Below are 19,397 nucleotides of genomic sequence, written 5' to 3' on the forward strand. Positions count from 1 at the left end.
ATTTCCAAGGCTGTAAATCTTTACACAAGTAGATTGTCCATCTTCCTTCCACAGAGCAACTAGTGGGTTTGAACCACTGATCTTCCAGGTAGCAAACAATTGACTTATCCACTATACTACCAGAAATCCTTAATAAAGTCTTAAGATGCTTGATTACATCTCTGATTTCTTATGGAGCTTTGAGCTCTGTCTACCCTACCTGGCTGTGATGAGGCTGGTGTGGATATCAGTGCCTGGTGTGTGGTACTCTCTAGCTGCTTCTGTTATAAATCTCCACTAGGTAAATGTTGCCAATTTAAATTTTGTACATACAGCCCTTAGTTACCAAGATATCTAGACATTAGTCTTGTATATTTGTCATTACAGATTCTTACTAAATGAATAAAAGAAATTGGTTTCTAGAAAAATCTAAGATACCCCTGAAATTGTCAGATTCTACAAGGACTCCCAAATACTTAGCTGGTATTAAATGCCTCCCTATGTACCCTCTTTTTGGAACTTGCATCAGCTAAGGGGTTGGGCAGGTGACAAGGGCAAACTACAGACTAGTTGGCCTATGGCCATCTGTATTTCCAGCACACCCATTTCCTTTCAGGATTCCAGAACTCCAGGCAAACACCGCTACTCTGAGCAGAGAAGACAAGCAGGCAGCTTGTGGGCCAAATGCAGTTTGAAAATGGGTTTTGTTTGGCCGCTCATATTTTAAAATTGGAAAATTTCACATAAAAATCTTTATTTTCCAGCTTTTCTTGGTCTGGGCAACAATAGGCTGAAACTGAGTGGCAGTGGTGCCTTTACCAGCCATCTCTCCAGCTCTGGACATGGCCTCACTTTGCCTGTTGCATTTGACTAGTTTCCATCATTTCCATGAACTGCCTGTAAATGTACAGTGTGAACAGCACTCTCTGGGGTCAAGAATTACAGTCCACCTTGCCTGGAGGAATTTGAGTGTGTGGCTTCTCAGCTAAACATTTCTTCAAAGCCTGCTTCAAAGTTCAGCACCAATCCTTTGTTACAACCCTCGACTGTAAATATAAAACTTTTGTCAGTATGTTTACTCAACATGTATTTGCTTTTCTTTTAAATCTCTTTGTATGTACAATAATTATGCCAGTCTCAGGATAAAGAGGAGCTGTGGCTTACCTGTCCTTGATATGCTGTTGCAGTTGTTAGGTACTGTCGAGTTGGTCCAACTCATGAGACCCTCTCTATGTACTACAGAACAAAGCACTTCCCAGTCTGGTTCCATCCTCCAGTCATTTTTTTGCTTGAGCCCAGTGTTGCAGCCACTGTGTCAAGCCATCTCATTGAGGGGCCTCCTCTGTTTCACTGACCCTGTTTTACTATGCGTGATGGGCTTCTCCAGACACTGGTCCCTCTTGATAACATGACCAAAGTATGAGGTGAAGTGTTACCATCCTCACTTACAAGGAGCATTCTGGCTTCACTTCTTCCAAGGCAGATTTGTTCATTATTTTGGCAGTCCATAGTACATTGAACGTTGTTCACTAACACTGCAATTCAAACTTACCAATTCTCCTTCCTTATTCATTGTCCAGTTTTCACATGCATATTAGGTGATTGAAAATACCATGGCTTGGGTCAGGCACACCTTCGTCTTCAAAGTGACATCTTTGCTCTTTAAAACTTTAAAGAGGTCTTTTCCAGTAAATTTGCCTAATGCAATATGTTGTTTGATTTATTGACTGTTGCTTCTATGGACATTGTGGATCCAAGTAAAATGAAATCCTTGATAATTTCCACTTTTTCTCCATTTATCATGATGTCGCTTATTGGTCCAGTTGTGAGGACTTCTGTTTTCTTTATGCTGCAATGTGATCCATATTGAAGGCTGTAGTCTTCAATCTTTATTAGTGAGTACTTCAAGTCTTCTTCACTTTCAGCAAGTAAGGTTGTGTGACCTGTCCTTGATAAGCAGAGATTTATTTCTGCCTTTGAATTTGACTCTATGGACAGCTGAACTTGTTTTACAAAAAACATACACTCACAGGGAATGTCTGTCAATATGGTACAAGGTGAAAAGAAGCTTGCTGGATTCATTTTGAATCTACTTCTCACCTGATGTCTCCAAGACAGTAACACTAGTTGCCACAAAGGCCAGCTCATTATTACCTTCATGGGAGCTGGGTTTCCTCATCACCTCCATTCTTTCCTTCATCAACATTTTCTTCCATGCTGTCATTCTGCAGAGGGTTAATTTTAGTCTGCTGACACATTGAGAAGAATCTGATTCATTCCCCACATGGTCCCAGAAATGTGCCCAGACAATCAGTGTCATTATTTTATTCTCATCTTGTCTTTCATAACAATGTTATCACACAGTTTCTGCTATCTGTTATCATGTAACAAAATATTTCAATACTGGGCTCTGAATATCTTCAGATTATTTCCTTTTGTTTGTTTGTTTGTTTAGTATATTACAAACCATTAGGATAACCTCATTGTCAGGAAAGCTTGCCATTGACTGGGTAGGCAGTTCTAAAAAAAAAAGAGTTGCAAAGCATTGAAAAGCGTCATTAAATAAGCATGTTATCACCAAGGCCCTAGTGTTGGAGGGGTAGAGTGAAGGTTTCATAAGTTTCGATGCATTATTATTGTATTCACTGGCAGCGTTGTGTGCAAAGTAAAATGTTTATTCATTTCATTTCATTTATTTACTTAACATACATATTCTGGATTTACTCTGTCTCAAAAACTGTTCTAAGCACTTTATACATATTAACTTTTAAATTGTCTAAACAACCTTACAGGATAGATGGTATCATGATCCCCAGTAAATACATATTCTCATCTATAAAGACGAGGAAACTGAAGCACAAAATTTTAAGTGACTTACTCAATATTACGTTGGTTAAGCACACAATGGTTAAGCACTTGGCTGCTAACCAGAAATTCAGCGATTCAAACCCACCAGCCACTTTGTGGGGAAACAATCTTGGTCACCTTCTCCCATAAAGATTACATACAGCCTAGGAAACCCTACAGGGCAGTTCTGCTCTGCCCTATAGGGTTGCTACCAGTGAGAATCAACTCGACAGCATACAAAAACAGTAACTGGTAGGGCCAGGGTTTGAACCCAGGCCTGTCAGGCTTCAGAATCTGTGCTCTTACCTACTGCAACCATTAGCTATTGTTGCATAATACCCCCAGACTTAGTGGCTTATAGCATCAATCACTTACTATTTTTTCTCAGTCATTCAGTTAGCTGGGCAGTCTGCTGATTTGGACAAATCTCAGCTGATCTTGACTGGACTTATCATTTACCTGTGTTCAGCTGAGGGCTGGCTGGCCTAGGACAGCCTTGGCTAGAGTAACTCAACTTGCCTCCGTATGGTCTCTCATGCTCCAGAAGAGGTCAGGAAAAGAGAGGGGAAATTCAGAAGTTTTACTTCCAGGCTCTGCTTGGGTCAAGTTTGCTACTCTCTTATTTGCCCAAAGAAAATCACATGGTCACATGCAAAGTGAGTGTGGGAGGGGTCACTACCAAAGGGCATGGATGTAGGAAGGTGTAAAATCGAGCCCTTTAATGAAATTACACTTCCACACTCATATGGAGCTCTGGTGGTGTAGTGGTTAAGGCATTTGGCTGCTAACTAAAAGGTTGAAGGTTTGAACCCACAGTTTGCTCCATAGAAGAAAGATGAGGCAAGATGCTTCCATAAAGATTCACAGCCTTGGAAACTCAATGGAGGTCACTGTGAGTAGGAGTCAACTCGATGTCAGAGAGTTTGGTTTGGTTCCACAATCATAGTACAACACCATGCTGTTTTTACCCTGCTTTCAAGCCAGTTTCAAATTCGATATTTCAGACTCCAAGTGAGTTGTGAAACACTACAAAATATAGCCTTCTTGGTTTGGAAAGCCAAGACAAAGAATAATAAGGAAAGTGGAAAATGAAAGGATGTCTATGATTTTAGGCTGAGCCCGGGGAAACACCATCCGAAGCTCCCAGTGAAGCCGGGACAATTCCAGCAGAAAATGGAGTGAATCACACTACATCCCTGACACCCAAACCACCCTCCCAGGCTGTGCATAGCCAGCCAGCTCCAGGTAAGCAATATAAAAGAAGAGCTTTACAACAAGACTATGAGTCTCCAGCTTATTGCCACTGAAGGGGGCAGCATGATTTGGCCGCCTAAAACATCAAGTGAGGAAGGATGCATGGATTTAGGAGATACGCCATAAATGTGGAATGAATGAATACCCAGAAACTCATAAGTATTCCTTGGGCTCTGGTGATGAAGTCACACAAAAATTCACCTGGGTTTTCCATGCCTTTATTTAATGATGGGGTGTGATCCAGCACCAGCAGGGCTTGTGAAGAGTTGTTCAAGTAGTTTGTAAACATCAGTACTTTAGAAGCCCTTTCTTAGTCCCATCTCCCTGCATTAGGTTAAGTCCATGATAGGAATTCCCTTTCCTCTCTCTTCAGCTTACTTTTCAATAATATTGAGCATCTATAATGTATCGGGTAGTCTGCTAAACCCTTCCCATGGATGATCTTATTTTGCCCTCATGTTGTTATTGTGGTTACTTGCCATTGAATCAGTTCCAACTCATGGTGGCAGTAGATGCAATAGAATGAAACATTGCCCAATCATATTCTATCTTCATGAAATATTACTATGTTTCAGTCCATTGTGGTGGCTGTTGTATGGACCCATCCCACTGAGGGTTTCCCTTGTTTAAGTTGGCCATACTTTACGAACCTTGCTGTCCTTTTCTCATAATTGGTCTTTCCTCATGACGTGTCACCTTCCTCTCTTCTAAGGAGCAATCAGCATTAGATTTTAAAAAGACTACTTGTGAGAAACTATATAGGGGGCACAATTACAGGGGCTTCCTAAGTATATCCAAACAGCTCACACGATTGGTTTACAATGGTGAAAAGACTTGGGACTACAGTTTACAGGACAACTTAGTCAATTAGCATAACATAGCTCACAAAGAAAATGTTCTATATCCTAATTTGATGAGTAGCAGCTGGGGTCTTAAAAGCTTGCAAGTAGTCGTCTAAAGTACAAATATTGGTCTCCACTCATTGCCTAAGGCATTTGACTGCTAACCAGAAGGCTGGAGGTTCAAACCCTCAAGCCACTCCTGGGAAGAGAGATTGGGCAGTCTACTTTGGTAGAGATACTGCCTCAGAAACCAAAGGAGGGGCCGCTGTGAGTCAAATCGACTCCACAGCAATGAGTTTTGTTTTTTGGTTTACTCATATGGAGCAAAAGAGAGTGAAGGAAATCAAAGATTTGAGAAAAACTAGTTCATGTGACTTTAAACCACACAAACCACAGCCACTTCTAACTGAGACCAGAAGTACCTGGCTACCATTGTGGACTGTTCTGATCAGGAACACAATAGAAAGTCCTGGATAGAATGGGAGAAAAATATAGAAGGAAACTAAAATTCCTAAAAAAGGCAAAGCCTACTGGACCAATGGAAACTAGACTATCACTCTAATAAAACCTTTGAATTTGGAATTGAAACTATTTTTGCAGGTCACCTTTCAGTTGATTGGCTTATAAAATAAAGACTATCACTCATGAGTAATGTGCTTCCTTAAACAATCAACTTTATGAGACCAAACAGTTAACATTTACCCAAATGCAAAAATGTGAAGGCAAGGAAGGGAAGGGCAGCTAGATCAATGGAAACAGAACAAACAGAACGGAAATAATGGGAATGCTGATACGTAAAAATTGTAACTAATGGCACAGAACAATTTGTATGAAAATTGTTAAAGGGGATCTTAATCTGTTACATACACTTTCACCTAAAACACCATAAAATGTTACTGGTTTTTAAATTTTTTTAAAAGACTACTTGTCATTCCTGATTTTGTCAGAAGGTGGCAATAGCATTGCCTAGATTGAATCTGTGAAGCCTACGAGGAGTTTTGGATCAAAGTGGAAGTCTGTGATTTTCTCTCCCTACAGGCGGAGCACATAATTTCACATTTAAGTCAATGTACTTCAAAATTGCAAAAAGGAAGACATTTTTCAGAATATTTCTTTCTCATGATTTGTAATTTATCCCTAAACAGCCTTTGACCCAAAGGCCAAACATAGTTGTACAGGAGAAATGAAGTTTAAAAAGAAGTCCAAGAAAGCTATTTATTTTGTTTTTTTATTGCAGGGTCTGTAAAGGCACCTGCCAAAACAGAAGATCTTATTCAGAGTGTCCTAACAGGTAAGTACCACCCTTAGCCCATAAAATTACACAGCTGAATATTGTGCAGTGTAGGTATTTAAAAGAGAGGAAAATTTCTGCTCATCTCTGAAATATAATATCATTATTATTTCCTCTCTAAAAAAATTACCAATATATAGTCCTATGTTTAGACTGAGTAGCATGTAATTATAGAGAAGTAAACTTACTTGAACAGGAGTCCTGGTGGCACAGTGGTTAAGTACCCAGCTGCTAACTGAAAGGTCAATGGTGTGAACCCACCAGCCACACCCTAGGAGACAGATGAGGCAAGCTGCCTCCATAAAGATTGGAAACCCTATGGGGCACTTCTACTCTGTCCTATAGGGTCACAATGAGTCAGAACTGACTCGATAGCAATGCATTTTTGGAAACTTACTTGGTAGCTGAAACCCTAATAGGATACAAATATCATTTCAGAAGATACTTCCTTTAGAATCAAAGAATACTTTCATACTAGGAACATGACCCAGTGATGAGGATCACGTGTTTTCCCAAAGTGTTAACAAAACATTGTATTTCACATGTGGAGAATATGGTCTCTTTGGGACCATAGAATATATAGGCTTTGAGGGCTATAATTCAGTTTGGAAATATTTTATATTTGATTACTTACATAAACTAGTAGGACTAGTTTTTGAAATTGGTACAAGTTTTTTTTTTTTTTTTAATACATTTAAAAGTATGTATTAAAACCAAAAAAAAAAAAAAACACAACAAAACCTCACTGCCATTGAGTCGGATCTGACTCACAGCGACCCCTCCTAGGGTTTCTGAGGCAGTGTCACTACAGAAGCAGATTGCCCAACCTTCTTTCCGAGGAGTGACAGGTGGGTTTGAACTGCCAGCCTTATGGTTAGCAGTCAAATGCCTTAGGCACGTCACCAGAGCTCCCATAGTATGTATTAGAGTCTTAAAAATATTTATAGTACTTGACTCAATACACAACAGAAAGGTATACACATATTTACCAAAAGCAGCATGATAGATAAGAGCTAAAAACTTAGCAATATATCTATCAAGAGTAGAGTAAATACCCAGGGGCTGGCTCTCAGCCCAGTAGTTAACAAGATGTACATGCAGACCACTCAACCCAAGATGACACACCCACATACTCTATGGGAATACACCCCTTAGAGCAATAAAGCATGGGACACCAGAGGACCAACATTCAAATTGAGGAAATGCAGGACAAACAGGAGTGCATAAATATGAGGGGCACAGGGGGAGGTTTACAGCGTATGGAGGGGAGGAGACTGGATTAAGGTTGGACATGGTAAATGAGAGTGAAACTAAATGTACACGTAGTGTTGAATGTAAAACAAGCTCTTAAAATAATAATAATAATTTAAAAAAAACTTAAAAAAAAGAGTAGAATAAATAAATAAATTATGGTATATTCCCACAATAGAATAGTATTCAGCTATAAGAGTAAAGAAATTGCAATCATACACAACAACATGGGTAAAATCGACAAGCTTAATGTGGAAGAAAAGAAGGCAGATATGAAAGAGCACAAAGTTCAAACACAGCAGAACTACTCATGCTGTTAGAAACCTGGATTTGGGTTATGCTTGGTGGAGGAAAGGAACTAAAAGGAGGTCTTCTGGGGTACTGGTAATATGCTTCAGTAGCATATCCATTTGGCGAAAATGTATAGGACTGAACATTGATGATTTGTGTACTTTATGCATGTATGCACATTTCATCCAAAAGTCGAAGTAAATTATGCACAGAAAAAAATGTTTGAGGGACATATTTAAACGAGAAAAAACAAAACATACTTTTAAAGATTAAGCTCCATGAGAAACACAATTCAATGTTAAGAATAAAACAAGAGACAGAAATGTACATACAGCAGGATCCCAATGTTATTTAAAAGTACATAGACATAGACAGAAAATGGGTGTATACCAATATATTAGCAGCAGTGATCTCTGAGCGGTATGTTCATGAATGATGTTTTTGTCTATATATAAATGGACATTACTTTTATACCTAAGAATATGTTCGAATAGCCTTTCAACCACAGAGCTTTGATCATAGCTTGGAACATCTTGTACCTTGCTGATAAATTCTCCCCAGCTTATGCATTACAAACCATTTTTGAAGAAGTAGGACTGAATATATCACCAAAAATGCAGCAATTCCTAAGAATAAAAATTCTTAATATAATTAGTATACAACCATAAGGAGTCAATTTGGGCCTAAGAGAAAGCATTAAATAATTGTAACTGAATCTCTCTCCAGCCTCCTTCTCAAAAGGAATCAAATGTCAGGAGAATAGACAAAGTAAGAAAGAAAGAAAGAAGTAGAGAGCATATTTCAATTGCTTACAGATCTTAGCATTTAGGAACATAAATTATTATTGACTTCAATGTTTATCTTAAACATTGATAGCTCATCTTCTATTCAAGTCTGTTGTTATTCATGGCATATATTTTTTCCTGAATCTCCTAACAGTTCTAAATATTTATGAGAACACTTTTTTGTTCCCAGAAGTAGAAACTTCAAATCAAAGGATGGAATCATGTGAACTATGACTTACTGTAGGCCCAAATAAATGATAATTCATTGAAGCTAAGGCACTATCACTTATGAAGCACACCACTGTTCATGTATTGCTAACACAGAAAACACTAACCAACTCTGACAACCCATTGAACATAAGATGCATCTTGATTTTAGAAATATTAACAAAGAAAAAAATGCAGATTCCAGAATTGATGAAATATGTCAATAAATGCAGAACAAATTTAAGGTCAGGCTCAGTGATATTAAGAGTTTTCTTATCAATGGATAAAATATAAGTCGCTATTAACACTTATGGTGACTTTGTGCAAATTAGGTTAAGAGATCTTCCCTCAAGACATTTTACTACTACATACTGGAACACTGTTGTGATAAATACACAAATCTATAAAGTCTATACATGGATGGTGCCCCTTAGCAATGGTGTTGCAGAACCTCTACCAGCACTTGTTAAGCATCTACAGGCACAGCACGAGAACTTGTGTTAAATAGTTTCCATGGACTCTGCCATTTCATCAGCGTAACAACCCTATAAAGTAGTGGAAGTATTATTCTTAAAGTGAGTGCTGTCAGGGCCCCCACTCAGATCCCCTTTACTGCCTGGTACTCCCATCTGTTAGTTGTGGTGAGCATTGGCTGCTAACAGCTCACAACTTTCCTTTTCTCTGAAGAGTTGCCTCAGACAAAAGGAAGCCCCCTGCCTCCCCTACTGGCTGTCCCAACCCTACAAAAGTCCAACCTCCTTACCTCAAGGTGAGACCAGCTTTATGGTACAATTCAGACTCCAGGATTCCACGGAGGATCAGGCCAAACTGTCTGCTTCCCTCGCTCTCCTCCCTAGAGTCTCCCTCAGCAAATCCCATGCAAACCGAATCCCCATCCTGGACACTGCTTCTGGGAAATCAAAACTAAAAAAAGTCCAAATAAATCACAAATAAGAAAATTGAAGCTTTGAGAAGTTCAGTAATTTGGTTGCAAAGTTAGCATGGTGAAGGGCCAGACTGGGACTCAAGATAGGTTTGATATCAAAGCTGTGTCCTTAAGCACCAGCTGACCTAGTTTCTTAGAGGAATGCTCACAAGTGACTGCTATTCTTTTGGCCCTTCCATGTCTATAAGCTCTTATCATCATTTGTTGCAGAAGTGGAAGCACAGACTATTGAAGAGCTAAAGCAACAGAAATCATTTGTGAAGCTTCAAAAGAAGCACTACAAAGAAATGAAAGACCTAGTTAAGAGACACCACAAGAAGACCACTGACCTCATCAAAGAACACACTACAAAATACAATGAAATTCAGAATGACTACTTGAGAAGGAGGGCAGCCTTGGAAAAGACTGCCAAAAAAGATAGTAAGAAAAAGTAAGTCAAATGGTGTGTTTTTTTTTTTTTTTTTAACTTGTTTTCTTTATTAGTGGGGGAGAAAAGTCATTTGCATGAATTCTTGATGTTTTGGAACATGTATTGGACCTATACCACTATCTGAAGGAAAGCCACCCTACTCACTCCATTTTCTAAAGCTCTTGAGTCACTTCAGTTCAGTTTTGCTTGTGGACTGAATGTCTTCATTTGATCAAATTAAGGAACTAAATACACAGTAAGTTCCTCACCTTGAGTTCCAGCTCGTGGCCCCAACACCAATTAGCTGACTCCTTACAATACAGCTGCCAGCTTGGCCGGTATGAAATTTTGCCTTGTACCTAGAACCTAGCAGAAGAGGCTCTTTGTCTTGTAAAACAGAGAAGCACAGCAATTCTTTGTTTCTTTTTCTGAAATCCACAAAGGCCTGTACAAGTGACTCAGCTCCTGTGGTTGGGCTAGGGATCACTCCCAAGTACACAGACTTTGATGGTGGGAATCTTTAACTGCTACTTTGAGTATCTGTACACTACGAAGCCTATGAAATTACATTGCCCAAATATATTTGCTCATTTACTTTGCCAAATTTTATGAGATTACTATTTTAAGTTTGGATTTCTACAATTTCTTCAAACATCTTTGGTAGGCTTATGGTATGAACTTGTTGTGGACAATAAATGGTATAAGGCAGCATGAAGTTCCCTAAGTAACAGTGTTCATTGTTGTTTTGTTTTGTTTTGTTTTGTTTTTGTAGTTTAAATAAGGGAGCTCTGGTAGCGTAGTGCCTAAGGCACTTGACTACTAACCAGAAGGCTGGTGGTTCACACCCATCAGCCACTCCTTGGAAGGAAGACAGGGTAATCTACTTCCATAGTGATACTGCCTTGGAAATCCAAGGAGGGGTCGCTATGAATCGGGTTCGACTTGACGGCACACAACAACAACAACAACAGTTTAGTTAAAAGTACAATTACTTTTAATGGTATTGTTAGGGTACAGACAATCCTTGCCTTCTTCAGGGTTTATTTCGCTAGCCATCAAGGTCATTTTTAACTTTTTATTTTAGTTATTTAGTAAGCACTAATATAGCACAGTAAGGAACTCTGGTGGTGTAGTGGTTAATATATTTGACTACTAACCAAAAGGTCAGTGGTTTGAACCCACCAGCTGCTCCATGAAGAAAGATGAGGCAATCTGCTTCCATAAAGATTTACAGTCTTAGAAACACAATAGGGGTCATTGTGAGTCAGAATCAATGCAATGGCAGTGAGTTTGCAATGGCAGTGAGTTTAGTTTTCTTTTTTTTTTTGAATATAGCACAGAAGGAGCTCTGGTGGCGCAATTGGCTGCTGGCTGCTAACCACAAGTTCGGCAGTTCAAACCTACCAGCTCCTCCATAGGAGGGAGATAAGACAATCTACTTCCACAAAGAATTACAGCCTTTGAAACCTGGGTGTTGCTATAACTGAGAATTGATTCAATGTCAGTGAGTAATAGCAGTGTGAGGCATTGTTCCAAAAACTGTACAAACATCAACTCATCATTTTTAAAATAAAATGTCAATTTTATTAAAAAGCATGTAATGTAGAAAATTTGTAATTTGTAAAAGTATTCATTGGTTCTATTTCAGTGTGTTACAGTTCTCTAATGAATTATTACACTATCACAGAGGTGAGGAAACTTTTAAGTGGTTTTAAATAACCACATTTTTCTATTGTGACAGTATACAAAGTACTCTTATCACCAGATGTTCTGATTTATTTTTATCTTGGCTAGTGAATGGTCAGAGTCAATCCAATGATCTTCATAGCTATAGAAAAACAGAAAATCAAATGTGGAATGGATTGTGCAGTTATTCGAAGCTCTTTCGGAAACATCATCATTGTCTTTCTCATTCAAATGTCCTGAGGGCTTGACTTGCAATAATTGGCACTGTAAAATAAAATTTAATTCTGTAACTACAAATTTTTTAAATTCACCTTGAAACTGTGAGCCTGGAAGCTACCAGTCCAGAGAGCTAAGAGTCAGATAAGCTATATTCCATCCTTGCTTCACTTCTCTTTCTGAATAATCTTGTTTGGATTCTAAGATATACAGAAGACACATTTTTCAGATCCGTACCATTGAAAGTGATTTAACAGGTGCTTAACTTCAAAATACAGCATTAGAGTTCTAAGAAGAAACAAAAGGATAGTTTGTTAGAGCTGGAATAGACTTACTGGTAAACTAGGTAAACTTTGTCTCTGCAAGGAAGAAGCTGAAAGCTATGAGGATTAACATTTACCAAAAGTAAAAGAGTCAGCTCAGGCAAAGGTCAGCCTAAAATTTCTCCCAAATTTATTTTAGTGATATTTATGTAGTCATTCACTCTTTATTTATTCATACACCATATTCTGCAAATTTCCAATAAAGTATTGAAATAACTCATCATAAAACTTACTTCTGACTCAGATAGCAATTTTTTTAAGTCATTCCAGACATGTATGTAGAAGGCCTACTAAAATAGTAAATGATAAACACTCACACAGTCAGAAATGAATACCAGCCATCTAGACCTGTGCTGACCTATATGGGAGCCAGTAGTCACATGTGGTTATTGGATGCTTGAAAAGTGGAATTGAGGTGTGTTGTAGGTATAAAATACACACCACACTCAAAGATGTCATAGAAAAAAGAAGTATATAGAAAATATTTCATATTTTTATATTGACTTTATGGATTTTATATGAACTGTTGTTGTTATGTGCCGTCAAGATAGCCCTGACTGATAGCAACCCCTCCTTGGGCTTCCAAGGCAGTATCACTACAGAAGTAGGATTGCCCAATCTTCCTTCCAAGGAGTGGCTGGTGGGTTTGAACCGCCAGCCTTCTGGTTAGCAGTCAAGTGCCTTAGGCGCTATGCTACCAGAGCTCCTTTAAACAAACTACACATTGAAATGTTAATGTTTTTGGATACATTAAGTAAAATCAAATATAAAATTAGTTTTACTTGTTCCTTTTCACTTTTTTAAGGTGGCTACTCAAAACTTTAAATTACATATGTGACTTGTGTTATATTTCCATGTGGCAACGCTAACCATTTAATATAATTTCTGTCCTGAACACCGAATTTAGCTATTAGCTTCTGAGGAAAGGAAATATAGGCTACATCCTTCTCCTTATTGGATTAAAGGAAATTTGCTTGCTCTTCCAAGAGAGGTAAACATTTTCCCAGTATTAAATTACAAAGGAATTTATATCTCATGGATCTTATACAAGCAGCATGAAGCAACAAAGAAGATAATGCCTTCAACCTTGTTTTCAAAGAACATGCAGGAACATTCTTCACTTTATATATATATATATATATATATATATATACATATATATATATATATACATACACATACTGTCCCTCAAAAATAAAAATATCCCTAAGCTGCTAGTATCCAAAGGTACCACAGTAGAAACTTTTCTTCAGGAAGATGTCTGTGTATCCTGTCTCTCTTGATACACAATAAAAATTAATGAATAATTGCCATTCCATCAGTTTCAAGCTTCAGTGATCCCACTGTGTGTCAGAGAAGACCTGTGCTTGGTGGGGGGCTCATTGTCCAATTTTTCACAAGGCCAGCACCAGGCCTTTCTTCCGAGGCACCTCTGGGTGAACTCTAACCTCAAACGTCTTAGCTAGCAGCCCTGTACTACCCAGATAACTATTTGCACTACCCAGATACACAAAGAGATACACTATAGAGTCCTGAAAATACCTCACAATATTGGATGGATGGCATCATGTCCATTGGAGTTTTTTCTTACGCAAATAGCCATCATCTATGTTCTGGTTACCTAGTGACGCTCTGACAAGAAATATACCACCAATGGGATAGCCTTAACAAACAGGAGTTTATGCTTACAATTTGGAGGCTTTAAGTCCAAGTTCAAAGTGCTAGGTGAAAGCCCCTCAACTTTGGGGTCCAGCTCTGCCTTCTGCTCCTGCCCACTGGAGCTAGAGGCTTTTCTTCACTCAGCTGCTGGCTGCTGATGTTAACAAGTCCAAGGTTGACAAATAAAATGGCATAGTCCTGATGTTACCAAATCACATGGCAGGCCATTAACTTAAGTCCATTGTAAGTCCCAAGATTGGCAGAGCATAGCAGGCTGCTGAGCAATGACATGGCTACATGCAGGGTCCAAGCATGCCATAGGCTAGAGACGATTCCCAAGGCTTTGACTTATATACAGGAAGCAGACCACATCCCAAAGACAGCTACTCAGCTGCTTGTGGTAGATCCCACCATGGAGTTGATTGCTAGTTTCATCATGGGGAATAACTACCACCAGCTGCCCAGCCACTCAACCAGGTCCAACCAAGTTGACATACAAATATAACTACCACAATCTCAACTAGGCTTTCCTCAAAAGGTGAAGAGGAGTTCACTCAAATATATTTTCTGTCTAGACATTGCTGTGCAGTTACTCAATGTTGTTCTCAAGAATGCAGGCTCTGCCCTGCCACCTCTCCCTTAACTGTCTTTCCTCAGTCTCAATGAGTCTCCATTTCCTCAAATGTAATGGAAGATGGCAATACCTACTTATTGGGTTGTTGTGAAAGCCAAATGCCAAGTACGGAGGGCCTGGCACATGTTGAGTGGTCAGTAAATGAGAGTTGCTATGCTACTGCTGCTGTAATGGTTGCATGTTTATGTTCTGACAGTGCTGACTTCCTGCTGTAGGAGATGATAGATATCCTTGTGTTCCCACCAACATGGACACCTCAGCACTGCAGTGTAATTCTGACATATAAGGATCCATGAGCCTTGTACAGTGGTCATTCTCATTTGATACTGCACATAAAAATGCCAATAGAAACCTTTCAGAGAATGCTGCATCTCTTATTTAACATAATACAATCCTGACACTGGTTTTGATTAACTGCTTTCTCCATATGACACCACTGCTGGTGGCCTAATTCAAAGAGAAAGTGAAGGGGATCAGTGCACACTAATTCTAAGTAGCTGTCTGCTAACTAAAAGGTTAGAAGTTTGAGTCCACCTAGAGACACCACAGAAGGAAGGCTTGGTGCTCTAATGCTGAAAAGCCAACCATTGAAAACTCCGTGTTCTACCCTGACACACATGGAGTCTCATGGTCAGAATCGACTTGATAGCAACTTTATTTATTTATTTTTAACCTAATCAATTTCTCAGGGGAGCTCTGGTAGCATAGTGGCTAAGACACTTGCCTGCTAACCAGACAGCTGGCGGTTCAAATCCACCAGCCACTCCTCAGAAGGAAGGTTGGGCAATCCTACTTCTGTAATGATACTGCCTCGGAAACCCAAGGAGGGGTCGCTATGAGTCAGGTTTGACTCGACGGCACATAACAACAACAACAACAATCAATTTCTCACCAGTTCCACCTGATTGCATGTGAAAAACTTGCAGTATATCTTAGAATATGATTTAGTCTTCTTCCTGGAAAGGGATTTCATATAATTTAAAAGACTGGACCTGCTCTTGCTACTCCATTCCCAATATTCTGTTTCTTTTTCTATTTTGTTCTATAAGTAGTAATATGAAGTACATAATTTGAAAGAATCATACCTTATTATTAATATGCTAATAAGTTAGTGAGAACTTTTTAAAATTTACTTCAACATTAGCCCTAAACTTGTAAATATCTGTTATGGTTCTCTGACTGCGAACAATTAAAAGGAAATCATCTTTCACAGAGTAATTACTCAGGACATGTTTGTAAATTGAACAAATGCATCCTCCTTACTCTTGTGACCTAACGATTTTGAGGAAATACCGTTTGCGGTTGGTACAAACCCAGAAGAACCATACTTTATCAACGAGTCCTTGCTATTAAAACCTATTGTCAGGAAATGAAACATATCAGCTGGGAACCTACAACATGGCGTCTGAACATACACTTTGTTTTCATTCCACATCACCTTCGATGCAAAATGAGGCAAGACTGCAACTTCCCCAACAGAATCCACTCAATGTAGAGCTTATTGAAATTTTAATAAGGGAAATATATCTGGCAATAATCACGTTAAAAAAAAAATACAAAATGTTAAAACTATCAAAATCCTTACTAGACACTGTTTTTTTCAGAGTGAGAATCATCATGACTACCACCAGGGCTCTCAGCCTCTTGGCTCTTCTTTCTACCCCTTCCTCTTTTTTATAGCAACACAACTTTGTTTGGAGACCCTCCATTGTTTGAGCTTATCCTTGCCACCTTCTACCCCAAGTGACTAATTAATTGTTTATTTCCCAACAATCCCAGTCATCTCTGTAGGAGGAACTCCAGTGAATGGCATACACTCCTTCTTGTCACCACCTGTAAGCTCTATAATCAAGCACTGTGTCTTTGCAGATCGGAACCCAGCAGTCCAGAGTCATCAACGATTGAACAAGATCTTGCTGCACTGGATGCAGAAATGACCCAAAAGTTAATAGACTTGAAGGACAAGCAACAGCAGCAGCTGCTTAATCTTCGGCAAGAACAGTATTACAGTGAAAAATACCAGAAGCGAGAACATATTAAACTGGTAAGCTGTAGCATCACTAGGGTTGCTGTCATCAATGTGGTAACTATGGTTATTACCCTCCCCCATGGGCCTTCTCCCATACCAGACCATACAAGATCCTTAGGAATCTATGTAATTCATTTTAATCATAGAATAATATGTGATATAGTTATATATTCTTAAATGTAGTATTTGTTAGTTTATGAATACTAACAACAAAACTATTTTATAAAATCTATCATCTGCACTGAATTATAACATTATTAGTTACAACAGTATTAGTATCTGAGTGAGAGCCTGTTTTTGACTTTTCTTTCTTTTCTTTTAATTGCTACTTCATTATCAAAAAAAGTTATTGACATAGGTTTACAAATACTAATTACCACAATATTGTAGCTAAAACACCAGAAAATTTAACAAAATCAGCAACTATAAACAACAGTGTATGCTTGTAGCATGGGCAGATGAAACCATGTGATTCAGAGCATCATTGTAATTGAGTAATAACAACAGCTCTGACTACAGCACATTTAAAGGTTCTAAAAGTAAATTAGCGTAGAGTTTTAGCCTTGTAGGTATATTGATACATGTAAGCTAAATTTACGAAAAATGTTTTCATTGTTATAACTAACTTCAGGGATATTTTATTAAAAATAATAACATTTTTACTGAAGCACAAAAATTTTGGGGACAGCTATTTTGGTGTTACCCCTTCTGAAAATGTCACCTGGTGTGGACCGCACACGTCCCACACCCTGCTAGTGGGGCCACTGCTGGTTATCCCAAGAAACTTGATTTATGTTTGCAGGGCTATATACCCTTCTTTTCTACAGAAAATGTTTCTATAAGATACCTTAAATGGAAGCGTTTAAAGTTTCTTTGATACCTTAAATGGAGACAGGAGCAACTCTGGCTGGAATTATCTTGGGGTTTAGTGTGGGGTACTCTAATATTTTATTATAAGCTCCACTATTCCAGCAGTTTTACCAAGCTCCTCTCTATTCCTCAGTGAAGATGAGTTTTATCACTTTCATTTTCATTAACTTATATTTTGCATTATAATAGCTCTTGTGGATCTTTGCAATTTCACAAGGAAGTAGGAAACACTTATATCTTTTTTTTTTTCTTTTTATTGTGATTTGGGTGAAGATTTACAGAGCAAATTCACTTTCCATACAGTAGTTCACATATATTTTGTCTCATGTCATTAACCACAGTTTACCACAATGCAACAGCTCCCCTCTCACTTCCTCCCCATAGTTACCTCTTCCCAGTGTCTATCCCTCCATACTCTCCTGCCCCCTGAGCTGTCTCCCTGTGTATAAGCAGCCCTTCCTTCTCCCATGATTGTTCTCTCTAAGACGTGTGTCTACTTGAGGTAAATGTTTAACTCACATGTCTGTACTTTGTTTGGCTGGAAACCAGGAAACACATATCTTAAAAATATGCTACAAAAAATTCTTATTTATTTACTTATTTATTGTATCACTGGGCTTTGCAAGAACTTAAAAAAAAAAAATAGAATCTACTCTCCTGCATTTAGATCAGTATCTAAAAGGTCAATATACAATGTTATCTGCCCAATTCCCAAGGCTCCTTATGAAAGAAACACCATCATCTCCATTAATGATCAGTTTATCCTCCAAAAATGTTTTCTAATGAATTGTGCCTTTCTCTCCATTGTGACTGATGCCTTAGTACATAGTTAACCAAAACAAAACTCACTGCCATCAAGTCAATTCTGACTCATGGCAACTCTATAGGACAGAGTAGAACTGCCCCCGTAGGGTCTCTGAGGCTGTAATCCTTACAGAGCATACGCTACATCTTTCTCCTACAGAACAGCTGATGCCTTCTAACTGCTGACCGTTTAGTTAGTAGTCGAGTGCTTAACCACTGCACCACCAGGGCTCCCTTGACACATAGTAGGGAGTTGATAATTATTTAGTGTCAGAAAGATTAAGTAAATCTAGCATTAAAGTACCCTTGAAACCAAACTTTTGCCCAACACAAAACAAATGAGAGGGCTTGATAGAATTTAAGGTAGTGAACTCAAAGCAAATGGGCTCATTGAGGTATCGGTGTGACCCCTCCATTTTTTTTGTTGAGAGGTCTGTGCATATAAGAGAATTCAGTGCAGTTCTATTGTCCTAGTACAATATGCAACATGTCCTAATAACAATATGCAAAAAACTTCATTAAAATCACATGAAGAACTTACCAAAATCATATTGCACAAGATCAGTTATTCTCAACTTGAGACTACATCACAATCAACTGGAAGGCTTGTTAAAACATGCATTGTTGAGCTCAACACTCAGGTTTTTTCAGTTCAATAGGTCTGGGCAGGTAATTTTGCTGCTTCACATCCCTGGACCACACTTTGAGAACCCCTACATGATAACCAAATGTGAGGCTCAAGAATTTATATTCTATTCAAATAATAAAAACATTTACTATCATATAGTATTATACATCTATTTAAATGTATATGAATATTGAATCTATACATGTTGTTGTTATGTACGATCAAGTCGGACCTGACTCATAACGACCCCTCCTTGGGTTTGCAAGGAGGTATCACTTTGGAAATAGATTACCCAACCTTCCTTCCAAGGAGTGGCTGGTGGGTTTGAACCACCAGCCTTCTGGTTAGCAGTCAAGTGTCTTAGGCACTATGCTACATAGTAAATATTATTTCAATATTAAACACAATAGTCATATTATATTTACATTATATTTAACTCACTTTGT

General features: G+C 38.5%; 1 protein-coding gene across 1 annotated transcript in view; it reads left to right on the top strand.

The window, feature by feature from the left end:
• PLCB1 (phospholipase C beta 1) overlaps nt 1–19,397 on the top strand; it is a gene marked incomplete at its 5' end in the record, with an annotated part of 251,113 nt that overhangs the window by 49,056 nt on the left and 182,660 nt on the right. The window contains 4 exons of the mRNA XM_007955668.2: nt 3,939–4,071; nt 6,160–6,213; nt 9,904–10,123; nt 16,490–16,664. Coding sequence (XP_007953859.2) covers nt 3,939–4,071; nt 6,160–6,213; nt 9,904–10,123; nt 16,490–16,664 — 582 coding nt within the window. The remainder of the gene's footprint in view (nt 1–3,938; nt 4,072–6,159; nt 6,214–9,903; nt 10,124–16,489; nt 16,665–19,397) is intronic.

Source organism: Orycteropus afer, unplaced genomic scaffold (assembly GCF_000298275.1).
Source record: "Orycteropus afer afer isolate SDZICR_OR568_19922 unplaced genomic scaffold, OryAfe1.0 scaffold00529, whole genome shotgun sequence".
In the NCBI taxonomy this organism is placed as follows: Eukaryota; Metazoa; Chordata; class Mammalia; order Tubulidentata; family Orycteropodidae; genus Orycteropus; species Orycteropus afer.